The sequence below is a fragment of the Oryzias melastigma genome, linkage group LG3 (assembly GCF_002922805.2).
Source record: "Oryzias melastigma strain HK-1 linkage group LG3, ASM292280v2, whole genome shotgun sequence".
Classification (NCBI taxonomy): Eukaryota; Metazoa; Chordata; class Actinopteri; order Beloniformes; family Adrianichthyidae; genus Oryzias; species Oryzias melastigma.
In genome coordinates this window covers 2736228-2740890 of record NC_050514.1, presented here as the reverse complement: position 1 = coordinate 2740890, position 4663 = coordinate 2736228, and the positions used below count along the sequence as shown (strand labels likewise).

The following is a 4663-nucleotide window of genomic DNA, read 5'->3' as shown; positions in this document are numbered from 1 at the left end:
TATGATTTTATAATTCCTTTTTATACTGTGGTTGTGGCCTGAGAGTGGACTGGACTGGCCGCGGTGTGACCCAAGTGCCTCTACCCTCTTCACTCCACCCTTGGCCAGCTGCGTCGGCGTGGACAGCAGGACGCTTGGGGATGACTACCTTGGGTCGTCACTGAACTCGGAAGTGGCTGCCGCGTCAATCCACTGTACCCTGGGCTGGCTGACGGCGTCATTGCCCCACCTCAGGTGGGACACTGCAGCGTTTAAGAGCGTGGAGTGCTGGAAGTTTCCTCTGAGGCTGGAAAGTTGGCCACCACCCAGGACTCTGAGGACAATCCGCCATCTTAACCACTTTTAGTCTTGTGTACCTGTGCTTTTTATAATTTTGTATTTCTTTTTAATCTGTTTTTAGAGCCAGCCCCCTGCAAGAACCGGGTTTCAGGTGGTGGAGGGACCCACGTCTGTTGTGATCCCTGGGTTGGATTCCCCCATCCCTTCACCATTTGTGTGGAATTGTGTGTGTGTGTGTGGGGTGATTTTGTTTTTTTGGGTATCCCTCCCCACCTGTTGACCTGGTCTGGTAGGTGCAGGAGGGCTGAGCATATTTTAATTGTAATAAATTGAATATTTTTAAAACTCCCTGAACTGCGTCCGTGCCCCGTGTGATCCTGCGTTTATAAATTTTAGTGTGTCCAATTCACCCCGTACCTGAACCGCTCGTGTTGCCACACTATCAACTAAACACTTGTTTCAGTACTATTACACAAATCCATTCTTTAAAACTCAAACGATGGGATTTCCTGGATGATTTTAGTCTTACATTGTCTGGTAAAGTTTGTTTCATATTGCTGACCAAACTCTGCTTTTCAAAGAGGAAACTTGCAGAATCAGTGATGATAAATACTTTCTTAGCCCAATGAATGTGTTTGAATCAACACAGTCATTTATTATCACACATGTCAGCACAAATCTTAATGTCAATGACTGTTTTAGGATTTTTGTGTGAAAGAAGAAGTGACTCTTCATTGTTGAGAAACATCCATGTAAGTGAACTTCCTATGAACCGTTTTTACTGACAAATAGAACTCTTCTTAAAGATGAAGAAAGTCTTGCTAAATAGAGCAGATGTTTTTCAGCTGGAAGGAGTGAAAGGAAATGAAATCAGAGAAGGTGTGGTCTTCATCCAGCCTCTAATATTTACATTCTTCTGTTCAAGAGCTTCAGAATTTGATTCCTGAAACACTAAGAGGAGCTCCAGGACTGATCTTCTTCTGAAGTCTCTCGTCCAGTTTCTCCAAAGATCAGAGACTTTGAAGGAGCAGCTAAAAATTCAAAGGTCAGAGGATTTTCTCCTGAATTTCACCTTTTCTCTCATCACTTGTTTTTGCTTCTTTTTATCTGTAAATATATGCACTTAAAAGCTGATATTCAACAATATCACATATTTTAGTGTCTACATTTGTAAGGTTAGTAAAAGGATGTGACATCTTTTTGTATTTTTAATGAGCCACTCTTTTGTACATCATTTTTATGTACTATTATACAGAATTTTACTGTTTTATTCAACTTTTTTCTCATCTGATCGTTTAGTGAATTCCTTTCTGTGTTCCTCTGTAGTTTTGAGTTTACAGTAAAAAAATATATCCTGAAGTATAAACACAATACTTTAAATTAATATTGATTTAAAAAAAAAGAAAAACAGCTGTTGTAGTTTGAATCATTGCAAACAATTAATCTAATTTTCTTACAATGAGTAAACACAAACAGTATAGCTTATTTGAGAGGTTAAATAAAATAACTTTGTGTGCAAAAGTACTGATTCAGTAAAGTAGACTCGACAGTTTCACTGGAAACTCAACTGATTTTAAGGCGAGTTACTGTTAGAACTTCAGTTACATTTCAATATAGATAAAGAATTTTTTGTTTCTGTTTTACCTCATTTATGACTCTCAGGAATGTTTTTGTGTGTAAACAGATGCAGAGTGCTGGTCTGCTGTCAGTCCTGGTCCTGGTTCCTCAGCTGGTCGGCGGTCTTCCTGGGGTTCCTCCTGTGGACTGCAGTGATATCTACGAGCAGGACAACAGCAGACCCAGTGGAGTTTACACCGTCTATCCTGTAGAAGACACATATGGTGTCCAGGTACGCTCAACTAACGCAGTGGTTAAACTGCATTGGTGTGACCAATAGGAGAGCTGGTTGTAGGAACCATGATGATGACTTTCCTCAACAGAAGGGAAGGTCATGTGGATGAAGTGATGTCTGAAATTAAATTCATTGTGTGAAACAGTCTGTCTTGTTTTCTCGTTTTGTTTTATGGTGTATCTCCAGGTGTTCTGTGACATGGATTCCCTCGGAGGACAGTGGATGGTGAGTACTTGAACTCGTCCCTTTCAGTCGTTGATGAATCATTAACTTCTGTCCTGTTCCTTCAGGTCTTCCAGAGGAGGATGGACGGTTCTTTGAACTTCTACAGACCCTGGGATTATTACAGGACGGGTTTTGGTTCTGCTGATGGAGAGATCTGGCTCGGTATGTTGGGAATTCAAACCAAAGCGTTGATGCTAACGATGAACAAGTCAAAGTTTAAAGAAACTTTAAGGATCAAAGTGGATCTAGAAAGATCCAGGAGATTTGTTTCTACGTGTTCCTGTGTTTCCAGGTCTGGAGAATCTCTTCCAGCTCTGTTTGAGGAAGAAATACGAGCTGCTGGTCGACATGGAAGACTTTGAAGGAAACAAAGCGTACGCTCGCTACTCCTCCTTCTCTGTTGGTCCAGAGACTGAAGGATACAAACTGGAGGTGACGGGATTCACCGATGGAGGAGCAGGTAGGTCTCTGATCAGAAACATTTGGACAGGAGGATTAAAAACTGTGTTTTGAGAAACACAGAGAGAAGTAAAGACGTAAAGAAACTGTTTAAAGGAACATTTGCAGCATCGAGATGAACGTTAATGTCACAAATTAACAGAAAGTTGAGATATTTTACACAAGAAGCTTTAAAACTAAATTATAAATGTGTGTTTGTGATGTTTCTGCAGGAGACTCTCTGAGTTACCACAGTGGAAATAAATTCTCCACCTTTGACAAAGACCAGGACAAGTTAGCTAGCAACTGTGCTAAATCCTATTTAGGGGCGTTCTGGTATGGACAGTGTCACTACACAAACCCGAACGGCGTTTATCGCTGGGGGAGTGATGGCGCCCTTCGTGCGATTGGAGTGGAGTGGCACAGCTGGAAGGGTTATGACTATTCTCTGAAGACCATCAGCTTCAAGATCCGTCCTGTGAAATAAATCTGCAGGAGAAACGTTCAGCAGGTCCGTCTGTGAGGTTCTGAACATCGAAAGAATTGTTCAATCAGAACATGAAGAATGATTAGATGATGATTGAGAGTAAATTAGGAGAAGCAAATGAATAAAGTTCTCACTTTATGCTTTATGTTCTAAAACAACGTTTACTGCCCTCTTGTGGTCACTCAACATCATGTCATTTTGTGATGTCTTCATGAGAAAATCAACTCTCTTGTAAAGATTCAGCTCATTATAAATAAACTCAAAACCAAATAAATCAATTTTATCACCTTGAATCAGAACGATGCAGTAAGTATGAAACATATCTGTTAACAATTGTTCAAACTTCAGAGTCTCCAGTTTCAAGAATCCAGGAGGTCTAAGCAGACCTTGTGATTGATCTGCTGCCAAAATGACAAAAAAAAATGCATAATCTCTTTAATTTAAATAAAATCTTAATAAAGAATATAAAAAAAAGTTAAAGTTCATTTTTTTACTGTTAATTACGCTGATCTCACAGCTGTACGGCAGGATGCCTGACGACGTTAATAAATATTAACGCCTTAATTCTTTCAATTCTGTTTAATTATTCACTTGCGTTAACACGTTAACTTTCACAGCACAGCCTTAGCATATATATATATATATATATATATATATATATATATATATATATATACAGCTGGTGAGGCTAACTTTACAAAGGGGCTGATACTCCCATCTTTTGAAATGTTAAATCAATCAAAAGAGGGCTAGAAAGCTCTGACATCTGGCACCACTGCCTCGTCAGGACTCAGGCTGCCATGCCCCCTTTTGGCCACCAGAGGGAGCCATCACCAGAGTATTGACACTCCCTGTGCCTTTCAACACTCAAAAACCCATCAGCCTCTGCTCCCTCTTCCCAGGCTCTCCCAGCTGTTCCCCATCAGAACAAACAGTATTCAGACAGTCACTGGTCTGTTCAGTGAGGTCTTGTTTTTCACATCACAATTGGTCCAAGTGGTTAGTCTACGCTCTAGTCTATGCTCTAGTCTACGCTCTAGTCTATGCTTTAGTCTATGCTCTAGTCTATGCTCTAGTCTATGCTCTAGTCTATGCTTTAGTCTATGCTCTAGTCTATGCTCTACTCTATGCTCTAGTCTATGCTCTTTTCTGTTACTGGACTTCTGCCTGTTTTTGACCACGTCTTGCCTTGTTCCTGCCTGTTTGTGTTCACTATTAAATCCTCTGCATATGGATCCAAACGCCCCGCCTCTTCGTTACACGCCTACAGAGTATCCTATTTACTAGTTGACTCACAACAGAACAAGTGTGCTTTTTAAAATTTAATTTCATCTTGTCTTCTGTTTACAAACCTTAGACCGAATCAATAACGGCATAAGTAA

At 40.4% G+C, this 4663-nt stretch overlaps 3 protein-coding genes across 4 annotated transcripts in view; 2 read left to right on the top strand and 1 right to left on the bottom strand.

Moving 5' to 3' along the window:
• LOC112160664 (kinesin-like protein KIF20A) overlaps nucleotides 1-4663 on the top strand; it is a 26885-nt gene that overhangs the window by 4503 nt on the left and 17719 nt on the right. The window lies entirely within an intron of this gene.
• Nucleotides 1-4663, bottom strand: part of bbs1 (Bardet-Biedl syndrome 1) — a 16292-nt gene that overhangs the window by 6070 nt on the left and 5559 nt on the right. The window lies entirely within an intron of this gene.
• LOC112160666 (microfibril-associated glycoprotein 4) lies at nucleotides 1177-3480 on the top strand. Of its 2 annotated transcripts, none has more exons than XM_024295375.2 (6): nucleotides 1177-1324; nucleotides 1964-2128; nucleotides 2318-2356; nucleotides 2422-2518; nucleotides 2649-2816; nucleotides 3028-3480. In XM_024295375.2, the coding sequence occupies exons 2-6, from the start codon at nucleotides 1964-1966 to the stop codon at nucleotides 3279-3281; spliced, it is 723 nt and encodes a 240-aa protein (XP_024151143.1). In that variant the 5' UTR covers nucleotides 1177-1324; the 3' UTR covers nucleotides 3282-3480. The 2 variants fall into 2 exon arrangements, with proteins under 2 accessions (XP_024151143.1, XP_024151144.1); XM_024295376.1 differs by lacking the exon at nucleotides 1177-1324 and adding an exon at nucleotides 1783-1857.

Coding starts and splice junctions, on each gene's coding strand:
- LOC112160666 (XM_024295375.2), top strand. CDS start 1,964: ATGCAGAGTGCTGGTCTGCTGTCAGTCCTGGTCCTGGTTCCTCAGCTG. Junction 2,129..2,317: donor AAGACACATATGGTGTCCAG/GTACGCTCAACT, acceptor GTGTATCTCCAG/GTGTTCTGTGACATGGATTC. Junction 2,817..3,027: donor ATTCACCGATGGAGGAGCAG/GTAGGTCTCTGA, acceptor ATGTTTCTGCAG/GAGACTCTCTGAGTTACCAC.